This window comes from Onychomys torridus, chromosome 1, assembly GCF_903995425.1.
Source record: "Onychomys torridus chromosome 1, mOncTor1.1, whole genome shotgun sequence".
NCBI lineage: Eukaryota > Metazoa > Chordata > Mammalia > Rodentia > Cricetidae > Onychomys > Onychomys torridus.
The window spans coordinates 109,067,702-109,092,062 of record NC_050443.1 but is presented as its reverse complement, the minus strand read 5'-3'; the positions used below and the strand labels follow the sequence as shown (position 1 = coordinate 109,092,062).

Here is a 24,361-nt window from a genome sequence, read left to right as displayed (position 1 = left end):
ATCTGCACAGGTGGGGCCAAGGCTCAAGCGCAGATCAATCCCAAGGCCAGAGGGACTGTTAGGTAGCTGCTGCTCCCGGTGCAGAACCCGGCTTCCTAGCCCACAGCCCTTTGAGAAGTGACCCGGAAGAATGAGTGCAATGAGGGAGCAGACTGCTGGCCCGGATGCAGCCCCACAGCTGTGGAGTTCTCACCAGCATCACCCCCAGCGTGGCCAAACTGACACGTTTCCCTAGATGCCAGAAAGCTTATGAAACTCAGAGAACTATAAAAGCCTGCAGGCCCTGAGGCACCCTGCAAAGATGGAGGTCATTGGAAGGTTGTTCATTTGGACCGTTTTAGCTGCAGCCTGTGGGGCACAGCTGAATTCCTCGGTGGCTGAAGGTAAGAAAATTGAACCACATTCTTCAACTCAAACTGCTTTTAGCAGGCTTCTTCCCAAACTTAGAAAGCTATCATATCTGCTGCCGCCCTCAGGACAGAGAATAACTCACCTCTGTGCTCTCTGGAGGACTCCTGTTTCAGTGGTCATTTCCTTAATGCCCATGTGGCCATGTTCATTGAAATAGAAAAGGCACACACAGTTTCACTGTGTCATTTCACTTTTAACAGCATATCTTAGGAAAATAATCCTAAAGTTATATACCTACATGAGTAGATATTGACATAATTTTTAAAAATGTGAATTTTAGTTGCTGGTTTTTTTTAAGGGTAAGTCAATACAGAGACTTACTCTTATAAGTTCTAAAAGATTACATATACAAGAAAGGGTCTCTATTAAGAGGGAAAACGTCTACAATTTTACAATATGATAGAGCTTGTGTCTAGAACAACGCATGGAACGCTTTTAGAGTGGAAAGAGGGAAGAGAGGAAAGGACTGGCGGATTCAGATCAGGGTTTTAACGAGGATGCTGATCCTGGGTGGGTGGGGTTGTGCTACCCTTCCCAGCTATCTTTGTTCTCCTTTCCCTGACCAATGTAGAACTAGTTATTGTTAGGTAAACACAGAAATGGCATTCATCAGTCACAGGTGAAAGAGAACATAACAAGGTTTGTTTCTAAATACATAGGGGTTTTGATCATCAGTCTCATTTGAAAAATGTATCTATTTTTGTCTTTGCTGTAGTGTGTGTGTGTGTGTGTGTGTGTGTGTGTGTGTGTGTGTGTGTGTGTGTGTTTGTGTGTGTTTTCATGAGGGAGGGTCTCACTACAAATCCCAGGAGGCAGCCTTCCTCAGCCTTCCAAATGCTGCAGTTACAGGTATATGCCTCCATACCTTGTTTTCACCATTTTTCACTGGGTTCTCTTATTTTTTTCTTTTTACATGTATTTATCATGTATGCTCAAGCACATGTGTCCTCACACGTTACAGTGCTCAAGTGAAGTTCAGAGGACAACTCCCAGCAGCTGATTTTTCTCCTACCATGTGGGTTCTGGGGATTGGATTTTGGTTGTCAGCCTTGGCAACAAGCCCATTTACCCCACTGAACCATCTCACTGGCTTCATTTTTCTTTTTTTTCCTCTAATAATTTTTATTATATAAACCAATTTTTAACTTTAAACATATTTTGATCATATTCTTCTCCTCCCCAGGTCCTTCCAGACCATCTTCTCCTCCCTACCCACCCAACTTTAAGGTCTTTCTCAAAAACAAACTAAAAACCCAATACAAAAACAAAACCTAGAAAACAAAATACTTCAACAGCAACAACAAAATCTATAACCAAATAGAAGCACAAAAACCTGTGGAGTCTACTGTATGTGGGTCAATTGCTCCGGAACATAAGGCTTGCCCTGGAGTGGCTGATATACTCAGTGTTATTCTGTTGGAGAAAACTGTTAGAAAATGACAATATAAATGAAAATTCTATTGTTAACATTTACCCTAATACCCTAGATTTTCATTCATTCATCCATTCATTAAAAAAAAAGATGAAATATAATAAGATGGGGGCTGAAGAGATGACTCAGCAGTTAAGAGCACTTAACTGCTCTTCCAGAGGTCCTGAGTTCAATTCCCAGCAACCACATGGTGGCTCACAACCATCTGTAACTGAGATCAGATTCTTCCTTCTGGTGTACACGAAGACAGAGCACTCATATACATAAAATACATGAATAAATAAATACATCTTTAAAAAAATAATAAGATAAAACAAAAACTATCACACTGAAGTTGGACAAGTCAAACCAACAGAAGGAAAAGATCCCAAGAGAAGGCACAAGAGTCAGAGACCCACTCATTCACCCACTCAGGAATCCCATAAAACAGTAAACTGGAAGACTGGCCTTGTCTTTTAACTATTGGATTGTAAGAACTCTTTATATATTCTATATAGATCTTTACAACCCCCCCCCCCCAGGACACGAAGGGCAAACCCACTGCTTGTGTGTTTGTTTTCAGCAGCTGCAATATTTTGCCGAGTCACCTATCTATTTACAGATCTATCCTATTCCTTGAGGGAGGTTGAATCCTGTGTCTTCTGGGCATACAGGAACCATGCCTTCCCTCGGTGCTAACTAGGGTATCTACCAGGCAGATCAAGATGCACGGCCAGTCTGGGAGGGGCCAATTTGGGAGAGACCCACAAAGCCCTGATCCTACAGCTCAATGCTGATGAGAACTGTACCTGGACCATCCAGAGACCTGAAAACAGGAGCATCCGAATCATCTTCTCCCACGTCCAGTAAGTGGAAGCTTCAAGTTTCTCAGGGAGGGTGCTGACTCTAGTCATGCTGGGGTGGGAGGTGAGCTTTCTGTGGAGGGGAACTCAGCTGCTTCTAGAAACTGAAGGGATTCCCCAGGATGATGATAATGATGATAGTTATGGTAGTTTTCATCACTGAAGACTGGCATACTAAAATCTGAGTCACACAGGCACTGTGAGGCCAGTGCTAGAGTTACAGATGCAAGGAGCTTGGTAACTTGCCGAGATCAGTCAACTAGTGCCCAGAACCATCAAGGTTGGTACCCAGCTAGTCTAGTTCTAGACTGTAGACCTTGAAATCTTAAACTCTGTTTCCAAACACTGATGCACATTAGAGTCATCATGGAAGCTTCCAAAAAACCCCAATCCTAGGCTGCACTCTATACAATTAGATCACAGTCTCCAAGGGTGGGGCCCAGCCCTGACAATTTTTGAAATTTTATTTTAAAAACATACATTTATGCATGTTTTGTAATACCCTTGTTATGCCATGTGGATCCTAGCCTCTGTTGTACTACAAAGCCTCAGGATGTCATACGATCTGCCCTAGTACATTTCTCCACACTCTCTGTAGTAGGTGCAACCCAATTCAGCAGACAAGAAAGCTCAGAGAAGCGATTCTCAGGACCAGGGCCATCAAATAATAGATAAAGGAAGGGAATGGAATCCCAGGATCCTGGCTCTGGGGGCCCTGATCTTACCCCACTTCAGCGGTTCTTACTCTGTAGCTGCCAGAATCATCAAGAGGGCTCATCAAAGCGCACATGCTGAGTCACGTTGAGGTCCATACTATCTAATTTAAATAATTGGGTGGAGCCTGAAAATTTGCACAAATTCTCAAGTGACTCTGATGCTGCTGGGAGAACCACCCCAGCGGGAGAACCACCCCAGCAGGAGAACCAGGGCTCTACATCCCTGAAGCAGGAATTTACTGACCTTCAGTCAAATGCACAGAAGGCAACTCACCATTTTCCTGGAACAGGAGAGCTATCAGAAACTTACACCTCTTTCTGGTTTTTGTTGTTGTTGTTTTTTGATGTATAAAGAGAAAGAGCAGAATTGTGGTTAGAGCAAAACCCAGTGGAAAGAAGACAACATTCATTGGGGTACCTTCTTGTGTACTAAGCCTATGATAGGTGCTTCATCCTAAGAACACCGAAAACAAAAACAACAAAAGCCTTACATAGAAATAAAAAGTATGCCATGATGTTCATTTTACAGAAGAGAAGACTGAGGTCTGACGTCAAACAAGGTTAAATAGCAGGTCCAAAGCTATGTAGTCAGGAAAGTGCTTAAGATGGACAGGGAGTTCAGCTCCTCTGTGGCTGTGTTATTGGCTGTGGGCATTTGGAAAGAGCCTGACAGCATGGGCAGAAAATAGAGACCCTGGGCTGCCTGCTCAGTGCAGAGCATTGGACCGTCCTTCAGAATGAGCCTGTGGTGGGGAGGGAGGGGCAGCTGGGGGATGCTTCCCTGGAAGGTGGCCATGGAGAAGGACTTGATTTTCAGCAAGCTTGGATATCAAATATTTAGTGAGGCTGGATTCTACATTAGAACCATTCTATATCAACTGGTCACCATGGAGGCACAGCAAACAGGGGTAATGGAAGTCAGGGAGGACTGCAGACCTGGATGCTAGGCCTGTGTTTGAGCATTCACTCACTATAAGGTACTGGCAAGTGACTTCACTTTCCTGAGTCCATTAAGGTTGTGGTTTGATGTTAAAGAAGGGTGAAGCTCCTGACTGGTCTGGCAGAGGTCTAAATGAGCCAGATCGTCCCCACTTTATAAACCGTAGTGCTAATAGGAACTGGGGACAAAGTGTTCTGAAAGCCACTTTGTGAATAGCTCTTCTCCAGCCACAGGCGTGTTCTGTTCCCAGGTTGGATCCAGCCGGAAGGTGTGAAAGTGAACACATTAAGGTGTTCGATGGGAGCTCCACCAACGGGCCTCTGCTAGGGAAAGTCTGCAGTAAAAATGACTTCGTGCCTGTATTTGAATCATCATCCAATTCCCTGACGTTTCAGATCATCACAGGCTTGACAAGTGTCCAAAGAAGTGTCTTTATCTTCTACTACTTCTTCTCTTCTGATTCCCGTAAGTTGTCCTTGACACATCCTTCCCACAGCCCTCTGCAAATACAGGTCACAACAGCTCCTGCTGGGGACATCGTGCTCTCAAGCCCTGTATGGAGGGAAGGCATTTTTCTCCAGTTCCATGTACAGAAGTCACAGATTCAGTGGCCACCTTTGAAAATCCCATTCTTTGCTTCTGGGGAAGCTCAAGGTGCTTTTCCTCTAACCAGTTTTCTGGCGAGGCAGATTTGGCTCATCAGACAGCTACAGGTTGCCAAGTGCTGTGTCCGAGCCCAACGGAGAAAGACTCTGTTCAGCCTGTTTAGTAACTCGAGAGCCCTGCGACATCTGTCAGGGACCAGACTCCCCTGGTCTGAGTCATTAGATGTGGGTTGAAGCCCTTAGGTTCCTGGGAGGGGACAGTAATTTTGACAACAAGAATGGGGAATACATGTGCTGTGAGGCTGATCCAATATTTAGACAATCAGATGCTACATGATTCTCCATACTCAGCCCCCGATTCCAGTTTAACCTCAGGTAGAATGCCATGGCCGTGAGCCAGCAGGTTCGTGAGGAGAGCTGCACTCTGGATGTCATAGAAGAGCTGATCTTGACACTGATATCTTGTGCTAAGGAACCACCAAGGTGGAGACATCAAGCTCTTCTGGAGCTGGACCCAGGCCACCTCCTCACACCAGACGTGGAGACTCTACCTGACATGGGTCCTATGAGTCAGTCAACCTACACTATTCTATACCTCCAGGCTTCAGCTTGCTTCTCGGTGTCTTCTTTGTTGTGTTGGCCTCTACTGTACCTACACTGGCAGGGAAGGACTAAGGAAGGTTGCATCTGAGCTGAGCTTTGACGACTAGCAAGACGAGGGTAGGGAGAGGAGAGAGGAGCAGAGAAGGACCCTGTATTGAAACCCACGCAGACATGTTACGAAAAGGGCAGTCTAGAAGAGCAGCTCCTATGCTGGTGGCCAGTGAGACTGGACAGTGATGGTGGGTGAGGAGCCTCTAGCACGAGCCCCGAGGGTATGGCTATGTTCTGCAGTTCCACGGATCTTTAGTCTGGTCCATTTGACAGCAGGGCAGAGCTGTGCTCCCAGGCACACCGAGGGCAAAAGGTCTGGTGCTAGAGGAAGGTGAAAGCCTCAGCTATGACACACAGAGAAGACAGCGGTGTGGCACTCAGGGAGGACACGTTAATCCCTCACCCCACAGAAGAATGACAGGCATCTTTGTCTCTTCCCAGCTATTCCAAACTGTGGTGGTTACCTGGACACTTTGGAAGGATCCTTCACCAGCCCCAATTATCCGCAGCCACACCCGGAGCTGGCATACTGTGTGTGGCACATACAAGTGGAGAAAGGCTATAAGATAAAACTGAACTTTAAAGAGGTCTTGTAAGTATTGTTGTCTACTGTAGTGACCCCCAACAACCGGGGGACCAAACTGGGGAGGAAAAAAGTCTCAGGCCCCACACATGGGTACATTTCAGAGAAGCATTGTAGAAAGGAAAATAAGTAGCAGTGGTAGAAACTATTTTTCTGGAGATTCTGAGGTTCCATGAAGGGACTGACAAAGCTTTATCATAACTCTGAGATGTCATTGTTAAGGAAAAAACCTCATGACTTCAGAGGAGTGATGGACAATAGGACTGAATTGGTTTGGGAAGCTTTTTTACATTGGAGGCCATCCTTCTTAGCCTAGAAATGGACGAATACTGCCGATTTGATTTCATCGCGCTCTATGATGGCCCCTCCACCACATCTGGCCTGCTGAAACAATTGTGTGGCCGCGGGCAACCTACCTCCGAATCTTCCTCTGACTCCATGACGGTTGTGCTGTCTACAGATTATGCCAATTCCTACAGGGGCTTTTCTGCCTCCTACACTTCCATTTATATAGACGAGGTCAACACTAGTAAGTCACGTTTCATGACCTTTAAGCTAGTTTGGGCTTGTCGATTATGACATACATAGACCCTGCTTCTTAGTTCTTAGCCTGAATGTGGCTAGCCTTGTTTGCCAGCCTGCCCCGGGAACTTGGGGAATATAGCTAAGGCTTGAGGATCTGCACTGTGCCTTGCTTACTACGACTCCATTACGCTAAAAATGATTTCTGTAGAATGCAGGGTCTGGTTGGGCTAAGGTCTTCTGTAATGATGTCATTTTAAAGAAATGTAACATGATAATTGGGGAAGAAGAGGCTATGAATTTGAGAGTGGCATCATGGAAAGAGTTAGAGGGAGGGCATTTGGGAGGGCCTTAGGGAGTGAATGGGAAAAGAGGGGGAAAGTGATGTAACTTCATTTTGATTAAAATATATAAAAATTTTAGATGTGTAGATTATATAGCCTAAATAAGGTAGCAACGGGCATGTGAAAAAAATTATCAACTACTTGCCTCTGTCAGCCTTCTACCTACTATTTAAGGTAGTGTGAGTTCAAATATTTATTCATTTTTTGTGTGTGCATGTATGGGCATGTGCGTGTGTTCATGTATTTGTGTGTGTGTGTGTGTGTGTGTGTGTGTGTGTGTGTGTGTGCAGCCAGAGCAGGACATGGGGGCTCCTTCTCTAGCACTTTCTGTCTTATTCCCTTGAGACAGGGTCTTAATCTGGAGGTGGGCTGGCAGCCAGCAAACCATGGTGATCTTTCTGTCTCGCTCCTCAAGGGCACTAGGGTTCTAGGCACGAACACAGCCACACCTGGCTTTTTATGGGGGTGCTGGGGATTCGAACTCAGGTCTTCATGCTTGAGCAGAAAGTTCTTTTACTGACAGCCATCTTCCCAGCCCAGTGGTTACAGGGAGTTTGTTGCTGTTGTTTTGCTTGTTGAGACAAGGTCTTGTCATGCAGCCCTGGCTGACCCAGAACTCACAGAGATCCACCTGCCTCTGCATCCTAACTGCTGGGATTAAAGATGTGTGGCACTAATCCCAGCAGGTTAAACTTGTAGTGGATTCATCTGCACATGGAAGTCTTGAAAATACCAAGTTCCCAGCTGGCCAAAATGTGATGATTCTTTCTATTCTGTTCCCCCCTTTTCTTGATAGCATCTTTAAGCTGTGCTTCTGACAAGATGAGAGTCATCATAAGCAAATCATACCTGCAGTCACTGAACTACAATGAGAACAACTTGCAACTAAATGATCCAACGTGTAGACCGAGTGTATCAAACGTCGTAGAATTCTCTATCCCTCTGCACGAATGCGGTACGGTTAAAAAGGTACTGTGAAACGCACCGCTGGGTTCCGTCAAATGCTAAGCACATGGTGATGCACAGGCATGAAGCTTGCTGTATCTTTCACAAATGACATCCAACTCATATGGCTGGGCTAAGAACGCATGTTCATAGATGTGTACACACGCGGTCACACACAAAGGCAAGATTGTCTCATTCATTTGCAAGGTAACTGGAGGATGAGTGCTTTCCCCAGAAGGCAAAGAGCTCTGAACCCTCACTGCAGAGAGTTGGAACATCGGTGGTCAGGGTTTTCTGGCTTACCAGGGAAAGTTGTGCAGAGAATGGTACATTCCGTATTTGGTAAAATTGAGCTGGATTTTAATCTCTTATTTTCCCTGAAAAGGCAGAAAGTAAAAGCATATTTTAAATATCGAAAGTTGTAAGTCTGTGGTTTGGTCTGCACGCTTTAGAAATACCACTTAAGACCTCAAGTATTGTCAACACTTCTAGGCCCCTTTAAGATACATACTGCAGACTTAAACCACTTTGTGATTGAAGAGGACGGCGGCTAGCCCAGAGGAGTTGATAAGAAGTAAATATTTTCTTCTGTCCATTTTTTCTTCCAAAAATGAACACACAAGCTTTATTTCTCAGATGTCTAGGGTGCACTGAGGCCAAGCTTCCATCTATGTGTACGTGGGGAACTGCCTGCTCAGCCACATGAGCTTAGGCCTCTTTAGGAAGGAAACGTGGTAGAGTTCAGTCTTCACTTACGGAACCCAGGGCCTCGCACACGCTGGGCAAGCCCTCTGCCGCCAAGCTACATTCCCAGGCCTCTTTTGATTTTTGTTTCAAAACAGGATCTCACTAAGTTGTCCACACTGGCCTTGAACTCTGTTGCTCAAGTGGGCTTTGAACTGTGATCCTTCTGCTTCAGCCTGCCTAGGAGCTGAGGTTATGGGTCTGTGCCAACAGGCCTGGTCTGGTGAGTTTAAAATCTTTATAAGGCTGGAAATGTGCATTCCACAATGATGTTAATGTAATAGAAGGAAAGTCCAACTCAGTTCCATCTTTCACTCTTTTTAATACAAGCTTTCACTTCCTTCCTTCTGCAGGTCAGTGCTGCAGGGAAACACATTTAAGGTTGAGAGGATGTGATGCGAAAGCTGTTCTCTCATGACTTGTGGAAATTAAGTTGCTACTTGCAAGTCTTATCCTTCTCTGTGCTCTGAAATATTGACGGGTTAAAGTGTAAAATTTGAACTCCTTCCCATTCTGCAGATAGAGGACCGCACAATCTCTTACACCAACATAATCACCTTCACCGAGTCTCCAGTTTCTGCAGTGATCACCCGTCAGAAGCACCTCCAGATAGTGGTGACGTGTGAGATGGAATATAACTCTACTGTGGAAATACTGTACATAACCGAAGATGACATCATACAAAACCAAAGTGTCCTGGGCAAATACAACACCAGCATGGCTCTTTATGAGTCCGACTCATTTGAAAACCAAATAGAGGAGTCACCATATTATGTGGATTTGAACCAAACTCTTTACGTCCAAGTCAGTTTGCATACCTCAGACCCAAGTCTGGTGCTGTTTCTGGATACCTGCAGAGCCTCTCCCACGTCTGACTTCGCATCTCCAACCTATGACTTAATCCACGGCGGGTATGCACTCATGTAGTGGGTCTCTGTATGTGCCAGTGGAAGTGTTAGGTTTTGCTTCTTTTTCTTCCCCCTTTGGTTTTTTGAGACAAGGTTTCTCTTTGTGGCTTTGGAACCTGTCTTGGAACTCGCTTTGTAGTAGTTTTTCTTTTTCTTTTCTTTTCTTTTCTTTTCTTTTCTTTCTTTCTTTCTTTCTTTCTTTCTTTCTTTCTTTCTTTCTTTCTTTTTTGGATGTGTGTATGTGTTCCTGGGTGAATGAGTGAATGTGCATATCTGTGCACAGACAGGCAAGACACTGACATCCATTGTCTTCAAAGACTCTCTGACTTATTTTTTAATTCATTAATTTTTCTTATTTGTATCTATGTGTGGTATGTATATGTATACATGCTCACTTGTGTGTTGGCACACATGGGTATTCACATGCATGGGTGCATGCATCTATGGAGGCCTGGGGTTGATGCCAAGAGTCTCACTGGACATCTTATTCATCAAGGCTGGGGGTCTCAGTTGAACCTAGAACTTGCTGGCAGGTTGTTCTGGCTCGCTTTGGGGTTTTCCCTGTCTCTACCTTCTGAGTGCTGGAGTTAGAGGTGGCCCCCCACCTTCACCTCCACCTTCTGAGTGCTGGAGTTACAGGTGGGCCCCCCTCCCCTCCACCCTCTGAGTGCTGGAGTTAGAGGTGGGCCCCCACCTTCACCTCCACCTCCTGAGTGCTGGAATTACAGGTGGACCTCCCAGCCTCACCTCCACCTTCTGAGTGCTGGAGTTACAGGTGGCCCCCCAGCCTCACCCGGCTTTTCGGTAGGTTCTGAAGAGGGATCCAAATTCTGGTCCTCATACTTGCATAACAAGTACTTTGACCATGGATCTGTCCCTTCATCCCTCATTATTTTTTGAGATAGGGTCTTTCACTGAACCCAGAGCTTGTGGATTCAGCTAGGCTGGCCGGCCAGAAAAACACAGGCATTGTCTTTACTCTGCCTCCCTAACACTGGGATTGCAAGCACACTAACTTTCATGTGAGTACTGGGGACTGAACTCAGGTTCTCATTATAGCGTGCCAAGTGCTTTGCTGATTGAACAATCTCCCCAGCTCACAGTAGTAATGATTTTAATATAGTAAGTTTTGAATTTATAAATACTCTTTTGTGTGTGTGTGTGTGTGTGTGTGTGTGTGTGTGTATACAAATTTCCTAGTATGGAATTTTATTAAGCGTTATCATTTAAAAATTGTTACTGCGTACTAGCCACAAATAACTCATGTTAAAATATTTAGATAGGCTGTCTGTATTCCTTGGTTTTTAAAATATGAATATAAAATATTTGTTGGTGGAAAAAAACCCTACTTATATGTTGTCTAGCAGGGCCTATTTGTGGTTTTGCTTTTTGTATATTTTGGCTATTTTCTGCAAGGACATGGAAGGTTCTTAAATGTGTGCCATCCTTCAAACATGACGTTCTCAGGAAAATAGATGTTACCTTTTTATATTTTAAAGAAAAAGCACGTGATGTTTTAAAGGAATTGCTCCTTTTCCTCTAAAAGTCGATGGGCAATCAGCTGTACTTCCTCATCCATACTGAGCACTTTTAGGAGAGGTGTTTGAGCCCCATACAGGTGCTGATGTTCTGGTAGCTCACAGGGCCAGGGCCTTATTACCTTTCCCAGAACCAGTCCCACCTCTCAAGCTCACAACACTCAGAACCACGGATGTCTTTCTAGAGAGGCTCCGGGGCTCACACATTGAATACCTCAAAGCTTGTATCATCTCACTTTCACATGGAAAAGCTGCCGTGTACCTTCTAACTGTCCCTAAACTGTGTTCCAGATGTAGCCAAGATGAGACTTGTCAGGTGTATCCCTTGCTTGGACACTATGGAAGGTTCCAGTTTAATGCCTTTAAATTCTTGAGGCATCTGAGCTCTGTGTATCTGAAGTGTAAGATTTTGATCTGTGATTCCAACGACGGAACATCTCGCTGTAATCAAGGCTGTGTCTCAAGAAGGAAACGAGATGTTTCTTCATACAAGTGGAAGACTGACTCTGTCATAGGACCAATTCGTCTGAAGAGGGACCGAAGTGCAAGCGGAAACTCAGGCAAGAATACGCTGCTCATGATCTAAGTTTACCTTGTGGCTCGTAAAATGTGGCTCCTATCTGTTATTCCTGAGATGTGCAGTTTAGAGATTTAAAGTAGAAATTCTAGCAAACAAATGACTAAGTACACAAGATGAATACTTCCATCACATATATCACATATGCATCTATAAACCCATCACACGCTGGTACGATACCATTAGTGCGGCCTTTAAGAGTTCATGTGTACCATCCCCATTTCTAAAAACAACTTTCTGCTGTGGGATGTTCTGTTTGCTAAATGTTGAGAGAGATCTGTCCTGACTGTGGGCCAGGCAGAAAAACTCTAGCTACAACTTTCCTTTAGCTTCCCAGTTCCCTTTTGTCTAAGCAGATAACCAAATTAGAAATAATCTATTTTAACTTCTCAATGAGGAATAAAGTTAACCAGTGCCCACATCAGAGCCTATTTGGGAAAAAAAAGTTATCTTTTCACCACAGACAATATTAACACAGGACAACCTACTTACTTCTGGACATGTTGAAACCTGATAGGCTGCATAGGAAAGACTCAAAGACAGCCCAGAGTTAAATGGCCTAGGATAAAACATAAATATAATGAATTCAGATTGTTTGAGAATTGTCCCCCTCTCTTAAGTTGAAAATACATATTATTAATTCATGCATATCATAGGACATAACATGAAATTATGAATACTGCCAAAATTTGGTAATACTAATGCTGAAACTATTTCCGATTCCAGGACTTCTGCCTCAAACACATGCAGCAGAACCTCCAAACCAAGCTCTCAGCCACTTACACCTCTTTTCCTTCATGGTTCTTGCTCTCAATGTGCTGATTGTGGCTGCAGCCACAGTGAGGCATTTTGTAAATCGACGGATGGACCACAGATACCAGAAGCTGCAGGTCTATTAGCTCTGGCCCTAAGAAAGCCCCTTGCCTTCTCATGGATGCTGGATGAAGCCGCTCCCCATTCCTACAAGGGTTAGGAATAAACCAGGAAGGCCTGAAAAGGCAACACAATACTTTTATGTTCATATCATGGTGACAGTATATTTCATTATGGGATGGCTGAAATGAATAAACATTTTGTCTGATCACCTGTTTTTGGAAAAGGTTTCACTATGGAACTCTGACTGGCCTGGAACTTGCTATATAGACCAGGCTGGCCTTGAATTTACAGAGACCCTGTCTCTGTATCCCCAGGGCTAGGACTAAAGGTGTGAGGCCCTACATCCAACTCAGTTTCTTTTTTAGATGCTAAATAAAATGTGTCATCTATAAAAGTTAAAGAATAATGCAGATATGGTACCCTTTGGATGATAAAAAGTGATCACTTGGAACTGAAATGAAGGAGCAGCCTGAGTACCTTGCTCTGGCAAGCTCAAAAGGGGACTTTGGTGGGAAGAACCTGATGGTGAGACTTCAGACTGCTTTCTGAGTTATAAGATAAAAACATTCCTCTTCTCTTTCCTGTGGGTTTGAGCAGATGATATTGAAGGCCCTAAAATGAACTACTTTATACCCACCAACACCAGAGCTAATACATCACACACACACACACACACACACACACACACACACACACACACAAAACAAACAAACCATTTTGCTCCCAAACAAACACATACTTTCATGTTCCAGGTAGATCTCAACAGGTAGCTGCATCCCAGAATGCCAAAGGCATTTGCTTCTTTTTGTTTTTGTTATGTTTTTCTTCTATTAATATGTATAATGTACACCATGTATTATAGGGAATGCACCGACATACAATGGATATAAAAGACACCACCTCAGTCCTTCCAGGCCTGCTGATTTTTTCCTGCCCTAAATCAAAGCAGATGTTCCTTATTTACTTAGCATTTTAGTGCAGAACTTTCAAAGGCTTCCAAAATATTCATGTAATGACTCTCCTCTCTGTCCATACATATAACCTAAATCTTATACCACAAACTCCTTTTTAATATAACATAAAAACACCTAAAAGTTTCACTAGTCATAGGCAGATCATGTTGAAGTTTTAAGAAGATTTATTTTTATTTCACATGTGCGCGTATTTTGTCTGCATATACGTATGTCTGCATGTGTACCACATGTGTGCTGGTGCCTGGGGAGGCTGAGAAGAAGGTATTGGATCTCCTGGAACTGGAGACAGACAGTTGTGAGCTGCCATGTGGGTGCTGGGAGCTGAACTTGGGTCCCCTGCAAGAGCAGCAAGCACTCTAAAACTGTGGCAGCACCTCTCTAACCTCACATTAACTTCCTAAGACAGCACAACTGTCTGGTCTGGCTGCTGCCTGACACCCATCTCATTATCAGGAATTGATTACATGTTCTGTTCTGGCCATTGTGATAGATATTCAGAGACACTCCAGGCACGAATATGCCATTCTAAGAAAATTATCACACATCATGACTCAATAGAGAGCAGAGTCATGGTTACTATAGTGAAGGGATCAAAGGTTCACGTCCTGGAGCTGGTGGGTTAGGAAAGGTCCTTACCTCTTTCCTGTTTATATGTACTGTCCAGGTTACCTTCACCCTCTGTCTCTACAACTTAACAGAGGGGTTGATAGGAGTTAGTGTTACTATCATCTGGGGATACGGTCAATGAAGGAGAGAATTTCCTAGCAACCAGGGGGCATGCGTGCTCCATTCCCCACTGGTGAAGAGTCATCTTTGGATAAGGGCTGCTCAAATGGAGCTGTGAACTTGGACAGGGCAGCTGTCCTTATGGAAATTCCCAGGGAATGCTGACGCCTCCCAGAAGCCTAGTAATGCGTACTTCTATTTGAGGGGTGTTTGACGTCATCTCTGGGCATCTACCTACTAACTTTACTTCCTGAAACATGGCTTACAGAATGTCTTCCAAAGCAAAATCTGCTTCTAAGTTTTATTCAGGAGGCATATTTAACCAAGCATTTCAGAAAGGCTAAAAGCAAAGGGATGGGCATGGAATACCAGGCATATGTCAATCAGAGGGGCAGGGGTGGTCTAGCCTACCTGGTGTTCTCTGCTCCCCTGAGTTGTCACCTCAATCCTGGCTCTCCATTGGGTCTGCCTAAAATGAAAGGATTCCAGTTCCTTTCTAAACAGGAGTGGGCATAGAATCCAGGCTCCCACTTGGTCAGCTCTGATGGGTGCGGATGAGGCCTCACTGCAGCCTACAAGCGATGAGCACCTCAAACTCCATTCTGCCTTCCCTGAAATCATCCTGTCCTGGTAGAGGATGGAAGCAGGGCTCCTCAGTCTCATTGGGGTGATAACTGGGAAAGGACATTTTTGTAATCAAAATGAAATGGTCCCTAAGGTAATGTGAGTTGTTAGTCAAATTTCTACCTCAGTACCTCAGAGTCAGCCCCCGTTCCATTAGACTCTGCCTTTCCTCCCTTCAGAAAGTAGGACTACAGTAATCTTTCTTACATGCTTCTTGTCAGCAGAGCCTGAAGCAATTTCTTGGACAAAGATGAGGACTCATTTTAAATATTTCTATTGAATATTTCTGGACAGTGGAAAGAACAAAACCATTTGAACTCTGTTCAAATCTGTGTTCTTAAAGAGAATGTGCTGAGCAGGATCACATGTTCAAAGACAACCTGAGCTAGGCAGTGAGATCCTGTCTCAAAAGGTACAGCAAAACCAAGTGACCACTTTGAAGGTTCTGAGTACAGCACTACCTGCTTCTCCTTCTAGGAAACAGAGAGATCAAAGCGAGGGCAGTCCTCTGCTTCAGGAACAGAACGTTACGGACCGGTTCCTGTTTGCTCTGCAGCTCTCGTGGGTAATTTTCAGGTTTCCCAGATGTTTTGAGAACGTGACTGTGTGCACACGTGGAGCTCACAGAGAAGCCCCTGGCTTCTTATATGATTCTATTCTCCCATTTGCAAGCTGAAATCTAGACCCCCCAGAAGCTAAAATGGAGTTCACCCAGAGGCCTCTGGCTTCTGATGATTCTGTTTCAGCCCTCCTCCCGTTTGCAAGCTGAAAGCCAGACCCCCAGAAGCTAGGCTCTGATTTGTCCCCTTCAAAACAACACAACTGAGTGAAGAAACTTTCTGAAAGTTGTCACCAATGATGTGTGTCATTCAGCTGTTCTACTTAAAAGAGTTTAAAGAAAATGAACAGTGGCTTCCCAGAAAACGCTTTATTTATTTATTCATTTATTCATTTATTTATTATTTATTTGTTTACAAGATTACTGGCATGATCTAGAAATGAATTCTCACAATTCCAGAAGAACAGAAAGAGGCCCACCCACCTATCAGCACCCAAATAGTAAGTAGACATTTATAAACAATCTCTAATTGCCCATGGTATAAAGAGAGACGACCCTGCTTTTTCTAATATTTTGTACATTTTAAGACAGTGATCAAGTTCTTGAGAGCGAAGAATAACAAAATCAGCAGTCTTTTTTTTTTTTTTCTTTTTCTTGCCTACAAACAGGGCAACTGCGTTAGAAGTTAGTGCTCAGAGATTATTTAGTAACAAGCCCCAGAGAAGCAATGTCTTGGGTTCTTCCACCCATCTGAATGGGTAGTGTAGATGGTGTGGTCAATGTCTGGCTTCGGAGTAACTAAACATTGCTTCCTGGTGGAAAGAGACCTTGCATCCAGTTTTCTGACACACTCATATGAGAGTAACAGTGATCACGCCAGGGCCTTGCTCTGGTCATCCGCTCTGTGGATCTTCAGCGGCCCCACTGTTCGGAAATACTCAGTTTGTTCTCCTCTGACCTCTGCAGAGCCTGTACCTCTCCTTCCCCGCTTTGTACAGCCTTGTGAGCATCGGGGAGAGTGGTCCCCGATTCGGCAAACGGCAACCTTACACTGCACGTAGACCACATCGTAGCTTTTGAGGAAGCTGAAGGCGTTGAACTTGAACTGGGCCACGTTCTTCCCAGGGGCATGGAGGTTGGAGTAGGATTTGTCTCTGATGCACCTGATGGGAGAAAAACCCAGGCCTAACAAGTTAACTAATCCATGCTATGAGTTTTCTCATAACCAGGCTCAGTTCTAAAGCTCTGAATCCCAAGTGGAGCTCTTCCCACTACCCTCCCTTTGATGAAGCTACAACTGGTACTACTATACTGCTATTACTGCTGCAGTTTTAGCAGCATTGTTAGTGGAAACCCTACACCTGGTCATAAACAGAAGGGAATGGTCAAATACCGTGAAAACAAGTCAAGGTTTTAGCTGCAACCTTGGCTTTCTAAGTCTATCCTAGTTTGTCTAAAGAGAAGGTTATAAGGTAGATGCGGTATTTAAAAATGCACTTAGATTATTTAAAAAGTGTATCATAGGACTGGTAATGCAGGCCAGTGGATGAGTGTTTGGCTACCTAGCACTCCCAATGTCTTGAGTTCAATTCCCAACACTACACAAAGAAAGTATAGAATAAACCATGGGGTATTATAAGTGGTACATCAAGAGGAGATAAAATGTAGTTATATAAAACGTGCAGTTAAAAAGAGTCAGAGAAGTCAGAAAAGGGGTAGGCACGGGAGAGGGAACAACAAAAGACAAATGTAATGGATGAGTGGTGAATTCTAATCTAACTGCTTGGATAAGAACATTAAATACAAATGGTTCATATTTACACCAATTTAAAGACAGATTACAAAGAAATACAAAAAACATCAGATTCTATGTTCTTTACAAGATAGTCACTTTAAATATAAAGACACCAATACATTGAAATGGAATGGAGAGCGGTACAGCAGCTGTTCAGAGAACAGAATTGTCAGGGACAAGATGGGTGTTTTACAACAACAAAGGAAAGGCTCAACCCTCTAAGAAGAGACCCTTAACCAAAATGATCGAAGGAAGGAATAATCCTTATCCAAATATAATAATCACTCATGTAATGCACCGTCAAGCAGAGCATTAAAACGTGGGAGGCAAAGAGCACTTCAGTAAGATATGGACAAACCCACTATGATAATCAGATGCTTCAATATTCTTCTATGGATTGATCGGGCCAGTGGGCAGAAAGTCGGTAAGGGTGCAAATGACCTAAGGAACACTATAATTACTGTCAACAAGATCTGGTAGATTAAAACAGTCTATCCAACAACAGCAGAATACAGATTCTTCTCAAGTCCAGGAAGAACATTCATTAGGACAGACCACAATCTGGGCCATAAGAAATGCTTTAATAAAAGGATAGAAATACGTTCTCAGGTAGCACTGGGATTAAACTTGAAATTAATGGCAGCCATCTTTCTGGAAAATTCCCAAACACTCAAAAGTAAACAGTATACTTTCAGCTAACTGTTATATCAAAAACGTCCTAAGTGAAATTTAAGACTGTTGAATGAGGTGAAAAGGATATGTGTGGTGGTTTGGATGAGAATAATTCACAAATAGTAACTTTTGAACACTTGGTCTCCAGTTGGAGGAACTGTTTGGGAAGCCTTGTTGAAGGATGTGTGTCACTGGGGGTGGGCTTTGAGGTTTCAAGAGACTAGTGCCACCCCCAATGTCCTCTTTCTGACTCCTACTTTTGATTCAAAGATGTGAGCTCTCCCCTTTTCCTGCCACATCCCTTCAGTCAGCCATCATGGACCCTAACCCTCTAAAACCATAAGCCAAACTAAACACTTTCTTTTATAAGTTGCCTTGGTCATGATGCTTGGTCACAACAATAGAAAAGTAAATAATACAATACCCAAGTTATCAAAATTTGTGGGATGCAGCTAAGGTAATGTTTGGGGGGATTTATAGTATTAAAATGCCTATAATTTGTAAAGATGTCCAATCAATCTAAGTTTTTTTGTTGTTGTTGTTTTGTTTTTCGAGACAGGGTTTCTCTGTAGCTTTGGAGCCTGTCCTGAACTAGCTCTGTAGACCAGGCTGGCCTCGAACTCACAGAGATCTACCTGCCTCTGCCTCCTCAGTGCTGGGATTATAGGCGTGCACCACCACCACCACCGCCCAGCTCCGATCTAAGTTTTAAAGGCTAGTGAAAGGGGAGCAAATTAAGCCTAAAGCAAGAAGAACAGCATGCTAGCTATGAAATTCTGACACCTAGCTCTACTTCTCACCTTAATAATGTGATCATCAGGAGGGTCAGAAAGGAAGCAACTTCTCCCTCTAGAGCACCCTCCAGTCTATGCATCTCATGGCACAGCTCACAGAAACCTGTGGCAGGTGCTGTCTTGCTCCTCTGTTGATCTTTGGTATCAGGTACTTCACTGTTCCCCATGGGCTTAAGACTGCTGTGGCTCTTACCATACTAAAACTGTCACTGAGCAAATAATGAATTTCTTAACTAGTTGCCAGTTACCCCTTCATGAACATTCAACCCCTGTCCTCCAGGCATGACCACTGCCAACTTGAAAGCAGAGCAACTGGGATTAGTCATACTCGGGAGACCCGCACGCCAGGCCGTTAAGATTCCTTCATACAGGGAAGGAATTGTTAGTGGAAAGGTTGTTAGCTCCTGAGCTGATCCCAGCCACTCCCTCCTACCCACCCCCAGCTGCATGTGATCTTAGGAGCACTCGAGCATGTAAGAGGGGTTCCTGAAGGGGGCTCCATCTGTTCAGCTGCATTCACAGGGATATATCATTCATGCTGGGGTGGCACACTTGGGGTCACCTGTGCAGCTCCTTACTCATGCATCTGCAAATAAGCCCAGAGAACTTACCAGTTCACTAGGCTGGATTTGGATGAAATTATTATTTGGGGTGTGTGTGTGTGTGTGTGTGTGTGTGTGTGTGTGTGTGTGTGTGTCCTTCATGCTATCTGGAGCAAATAGACATTTGTGTATGTTCCCCAGAGAAAGCAATGCAATAGCACACGATAAGAAATGAAGGAGGCACAGAGGCAAACACTGTGCCAAGGTTCTCACTTGGCAAGTCACCTGGTGAGCCAAACAAGCTAGAAGACATCTGGCTAGTTTAGTTAAGAGCTTAGTTTGGGAAAACACATTGACCTATTGGTGTGAGCCAAAGTGCCGAATGTCTGTCCTAGGAGAGGGAAGCTAGAAAGAAAGAGAGGATTAGGCAAGAAAGAGTGGGGTGGGGCAGCAAAGTACTGAATGGGATCTTTGAGGAGTCAAGGGAGGTTGTCTAGGCTGCTGTATTCCCCACTGTGAATAGAGGCTTGGTAGAGACACCCTACATCCTTCTGACTTAGGATTCCAGCTTCAGAAACTCCAGGTTCCCCAGAGAAACAGCACGCACATTTAACATCAACTAGGGAGGGGCGGTTCCATGTTTCTTACCCTTCCTGGATCAAATCATACTTGACAGTTGTGAAATCACTGGAGTCAGGAGAAGCCACACAGGTATCCACAATGAGCCTGAGATTGGGATCGTGGCTGTGGAGGGTGGCCTGGAGGAAGACCTCTTCCCTCTGATGGGTATAAGCAGGAGCTCCAACCCCCATATCCTGAGATACAGGTGACTGGAGGAATGAAATCGACACGTCATAGCTGACATCATCCTTCTGTGTGCCACTCCCATGCACAATTTCAACTGCAGACTGGCCATCCACTGTGCAGGTGAACTTCACCTGGGGCACCTTGTGCCTCACAACGACTCGGCCAGGGTGGCCTTGCGTTCTGCCTCTGATGGAGTTAGAGTAGCTGAGAGAGCCTTGATGCTCCTGTGAGGATGAGAGAATTGGCAGGTGGCATACCTGGTGCCTTGATAACTTCCCTTTTCCTACAGTAGAGTTCTTGCCTTCCAATATGTTCCGGGTACCAGCTTCATGACATACTTGAGGGCTGGAGTCCCTGGCTGGACCACTGCGGTAACATCAGGAAGGTGTGTGTGTGTGTGTGTGTGTGTGTGTGTGTGTGTGTGTGTGTGTGTGTGTGTGTCTGGGGTGTCCCTTGAGTGAGGACCACTCCTTCCCTCCTGTAACAGCCAATCTGTAGAGCTTTGATCTGGGTGACAGGCCCACTATGTCTATCTGGGGCTCTCTCTCTTTTGAATTCCTCCACACATTCAGTTCCCACTGGTACCCCACCCCTCTGACAATATCCAACTTGGATCTTGTATCTTCTCTGCCCTTGACCCCCAAGCTAGGTTTGCCTGCAGGTGAGCTGCAGGCTTGACGCTGTCAGCCTTGGCTACTAGCCATGCTTCTTGCTTATACCCACTGCATGTCACTTCCAGCAGAACATATAGGTCAGAAGTGGGATGGACAGCATGATGGGCAGGAGCTACCACCTGTACTTCTTCAAATGCCCCGTGTGGATGCCCAGAGGCACAGCCTGGCCAGGGATGTTCCTGAAGCATGTGTGACTCAGATCCAGAGACACTCTGCCAGGGGCCACCTTCCTCCTAGACAGAGGGACCTGCTGGCTTGGCTCCAGGGGCAGAAATCTCTCAGTTAAGAAGTGCAATATTCAGAGCAAAAAGGATAAAAATGGCCATGATCTATACAACCAAATAGCAGACAAAATGGAAGTGTGGCACTCGAGGGCTTATGTTAGCTGCATTATGTGGTTGGTTTGAATTAATGTGACCTCCACAGTGTCAGGTGAGCCTTTTGCATATGTACAAACAGGGAAGCAGGAACACAGTGTCAGGGTCATGTTTTGAATTGTGTCACTACCAACTATACTGAGAAGGGTGTTATGGCGGAACAGTTCCTTCATGTATACACATGAGTTTCCTTATAGACACATGTATTTAATGACTCCTGAATATCCTAGATGTTTGCTTTCTCTAGTGTGGAATATGACTAGCTGCTTAGTTAGAGATAGAGCAGACAGGCAGACAACCTGTCCTCCCTCATGCCCAGCACCATACCTTGCTCATGGTAGATAAGCCCTCACGTTCAGTCAAGAAGCATGCTATGACAAATGCTGGCTTTGAAACTGGGAGTCTATTATCAACCCATTCATCATTCATCTGTCCATCACACTTAACACACTATCCATGCCACTGCATTCAACCTTTGTTATGTATCATCTAGGGATGAGTGCGTGTCTGAAATTCTCCAAATGGTGGAACATTTCAGACAAGTCAGTGAGCGGCTTCAGAAATGAAGCTTTTCCTCTGTCTCACACAGGCTTTAACAGGCGGTTTCATTTTCTAAGTCTCTCTTCTTGGACTCCGTCCATAGAAGGTCATCACCTCCCTGTCAGCCTCTTACCTGCCTCATGGTGCCACAGTGGCCATAAGGAATATTGAAGATGAGGTAACGCCCAGTGACTTGAGGGCGACACATCTTATCATTTAAGTGGATGTCCCAGGAGGAGTAGCCTAATCTCCGGAGATAGCCTCGGTCAATGACGGCTTGGAAGAGGTGAGGCAAACAAGACAGCTGAGCTGAAGGAGAGGGAGAGAAGCTACATTGACATGTAGCTCAGGAGCTGTCTGTATGTTACACAAGTGCCACAGACAGTGCTCTGGGATGGGGTGGACCTGCCTCAGCGTCTCTTACTCCAGCGCGAGTCTTAACCTGTGGACTGCAATCCCTTTGGGGTCACATATCAGATATCCACATTACAATTCCTAACAGTAACAAAATTACAGCTATGACGTAGCAACAAAATAATTTCATGGCTGGGAGTCACCACAACATGAGGATCTGTATTAAAGGGTCGAAGCCTTAGGAAAGATTGAGAAACACTGATTTACTCTAATTTATCACCTTGGCTGCTTGATGTCCACTGGTGTGTGTGTGTGTGTGTGTGTGTGTGTGTGTGTGTGTGTGGTGTGTGCATGCACATGTGCTCACACACGTTGGTGGAGGAGGCCATAGGTGAATGTTGACTATCTTCCTTGATGACTGTCAACTTTTTTTTTTTTTTGAGACAAGTTCTCTCATTTAACCTGGAGCTTGCTGGTTTGGTTAGACCGGCTGGTCAGTAAGCCCCTGGGATCCTCCTCCTGTCTCCACCTTCCCAGTGCTGAGAATATAGATGGGTACAACTGTGCCTGGCTTTTATGTGGGTGCTCAGGATCAAACAAGTCCTCAGGCTTGCACGGCAAACACTTTACCAAGAGAGGTGTCTCCAACAGCCCTGACTTTGATTGGCTTTGCTAATATTCTCAAAAAAAGGGGTGGGGGGGGCTTTGAAGTTGGGCCACATCAATAGGGAATCCTGCTTAGAATCCATACTCCATAGGACACAGGTCAGAGCCTTGCCCAGGGAGTTAAAGGACACTCTTGATGTACCCATCTGAACATGTATCTGTCTGGACCTTTGCACAGAGGTAAGCTAGAAGAAGAGTAGGCATAAAACTGGAGAGAGCCTGAGTACAAAGGGGCTTCTTCCCCGACCTCCTGCTGTCCAGGAAGTGGCCTCCCTCATAGCCTGCTTTTTCTCTCCATTCAGCTCCTTTCTTAGCTCCTTCCCCAATCAGCTTCAGACCCCAGGAGGGAAGATGGCTTTACCGTTATCCTTGGGCACAAGAGAGTTGGCTGGACCTGTTGAGGGGAGAGGAAAAGAAAATGTCATTGGTCTGAAACCCCGGAGGAGGAGGACAGTGAACCATCATTAGACAAACCATTGCAGCTGGAGTGTAATGGCATGAGAACATTCCAGAACATGCAAAGGGGGCCCAGTGTCTCCTGACAGAGATGGATTCTGACACATGTGAGGTCGCACTGAGAACACAGGTGTCATCAACACCAAGATTTGTGGGAGGAAAAGAATGGTGAATACAGACGCCACTGCACTAATGAGCCATTGACTTCTGTTTCTTCCTTTACCCAGGAATGCTTGGGGCTCCAGGTCGAGAAAAATGGACTCTGAGGCTATCTAGGACTTCTCTGGCTCAGGATCAAGACAGGGCAGTGTCCCAGGGCCAAGACTCAGTCCAGGAAATGTGTAGTCAGACTCACTCAAGCCCTTTAGACACAATAGATCCCTTTGGACATGGGACATGGTTAGAAGGAGGCCCCTTGGTATACAGTCCAAGAACAGGATGTGGATGCTTATTAAAAGTGGGCTTCTGAGAGGGATGAATTGTGAAGAGGCATGATAACAACCAAAGTCTAAAGCTACAGACTCCAGAATAGGCACATGCAGCTTCCATTTCTTGGGTAGTCTTGGCTTCAGGTGGCTCTGATGGTGTTTCTATCTGGGGCCCATGTCTATGCAAAACAGGGCTTATACAAGGTAAAAGCAACGGCCATGGTATGTTCACCTGTAATAAAAGTAGCAGCAGAACAGATGAGGTGAACTCAGGTTTCTTCAAATCTTAAAATTCCCCAACTTTCTGAAATTTGCATGGGCCAGTTTGGGGCTAACTTAGAATGATCAGAAGGAGGTACTGTGCCATACAGGTGGTAGTCAGAATGCCAAGACCAACACAGCTGACAATAAAATACATTCCAGAGAAGATACAGGCAAAATCTTTGATGCAAAAGACACAGGGAAGCTAGGACACTGTAGGGTGTATTTTAGATGCTGAAGGTTACACAGTGTCTCCAGGATGGGGCCTTTGGTGAGCTCAGAGACTGAGGAAGTAACCAGATAAACTTAAGCAACTGCTAAGCTCTTAATGGTCCTATGATGCTGTCACACCCTTCAGCTGGATTTCTGACAAATATTTCACTGAGCTGGGATTAGAGCAAGCTCATGAACAAAGTCAGGCCAATGACCAAAATGTCTCTACCACTAAGCTCTTTATCCTAAAATGGGATGTCTT

The 24,361-nt window shown here is 44.8% G+C and overlaps 2 protein-coding genes across 2 annotated transcripts in view; one reads left to right on the top strand and one right to left on the bottom strand.

Moving 5' to 3' along the window:
* The first annotated feature begins 301 nt into the window (after nucleotides 1–301).
* Cuzd1 (CUB and zona pellucida like domains 1) lies at nucleotides 302–12,813 on the top strand. Its single transcript, XM_036205968.1, has 9 exons — nucleotides 302–383; nucleotides 2,538–2,688; nucleotides 4,592–4,806; nucleotides 6,042–6,192; nucleotides 6,495–6,712; nucleotides 7,846–8,018; nucleotides 9,258–9,649; nucleotides 11,476–11,744; nucleotides 12,488–12,813. The coding sequence occupies exons 1-9, from the start codon at nucleotides 302–304 to the stop codon at nucleotides 12,658–12,660; spliced, it is 1,824 nt and encodes a 607-aa protein (XP_036061861.1). The 3' UTR covers nucleotides 12,661–12,813.
* Nucleotides 12,814–15,952: 3,139 nt separating this feature from the next.
* Nucleotides 15,953–24,361, bottom strand: part of LOC118577397 (deleted in malignant brain tumors 1 protein-like) — a 111,921-nt gene continuing 103,512 nt past the window's right edge. The window contains exons 66-69 of the mRNA XM_036177545.1: nucleotides 23,103–23,135; nucleotides 21,855–22,030; nucleotides 19,972–20,354; nucleotides 15,953–16,683 (exon numbers count right to left, since the gene is read on the bottom strand). Of these exons, the coding sequence (XP_036033438.1) occupies nucleotides 16,392–16,683; nucleotides 19,972–20,354; nucleotides 21,855–22,030; nucleotides 23,103–23,135 (884 nt within the window). The 3' untranslated portion in view covers nucleotides 15,953–16,391. The remainder of the gene's footprint in view (nucleotides 16,684–19,971; nucleotides 20,355–21,854; nucleotides 22,031–23,102; nucleotides 23,136–24,361) is intronic.